This window comes from Montipora foliosa, unplaced genomic scaffold, assembly GCF_036669935.1.
Source record: "Montipora foliosa isolate CH-2021 unplaced genomic scaffold, ASM3666993v2 scaffold_263, whole genome shotgun sequence".
Classification (NCBI taxonomy): domain Eukaryota; kingdom Metazoa; phylum Cnidaria; class Anthozoa; order Scleractinia; family Acroporidae; genus Montipora; species Montipora foliosa.
Window position 1 is genome coordinate 240,423 of NW_027179565.1, and position 753 is coordinate 241,175.

General features: G+C 40.6%; 1 protein-coding gene across 1 annotated transcript in view; it reads right to left on the bottom strand.

Moving 5' to 3' along the window:
• Positions 1 to 753, bottom strand: part of LOC137986676 (sortilin-related receptor-like) — a gene marked incomplete at its 5' end in the record, with an annotated part of 52,188 nt that continues 51,435 nt past the window's right edge. The window contains 1 exon segment of the mRNA XM_068833618.1: positions 1 to 753. This exon segment is cut by the window's right edge and continues 203 nt beyond it. Within this exon segment, the coding sequence (XP_068689719.1) occupies positions 1 to 753 (753 nt within the window).

The window sequence follows — 753 nt, forward strand, 5'->3', positions numbered from 1 at the left end:
CTAATATTTTGAACTCGATACGGTAAGTAACGGGTAGCCAGTGCAAAGAAATAAGACGGGTGTAATATGATTAAACCTCGGAGTTGAACATACGAGCCGGGCAGCACTATTTTGGATGCGTTGTAACTTACTTATGTGTATCGCGGGAACTTTATAAAGAAGACTATTACAATAGTCTAAGCGGCCAATAACAATGGAGTGAACAAGCGTATGTGCGGCATCGATGGTGAGGTACTTTCTGATCCGCCTTATATTGTAAATATGAAAAGACGCAGCTTTACATATCTTATTAATGTGTGGAATCATACTCAGGTTCTGGTCAAACCATGATCCTAAGTTCCTAACTGAAGTTACGGGAACTATACTGCTCTCACCAACGGTAAGACCATCAATGTTCACTTTAGTCAGTTGCTTTCTGGTGCCTATAATCATGAACTCCGTCTTACTATCATTCATGCGTAGTTTGTCCTTGATCATCCACGATCGTATAGCCTGTATGCACTGCTCCATTGCTTCAACTGCGTCATTTTGCGAACAAGCCAAGTCAGGATTGAATGAAAGATACAGCTGAGTATCATCTGCGTATGCGTGCGATTGTGGTAGATAATTCTTAATAACCTCAAAAAGCTTACTGGCATAGATAGTAAATAGCAATGGCCCTAAGCATGATCCTTGAGGAACACCACATTGCAATTTGAAATTCTCCGATAATTTTTGGTCAAAAGACACGCGCTGAGATCTATTGAGAAGGTA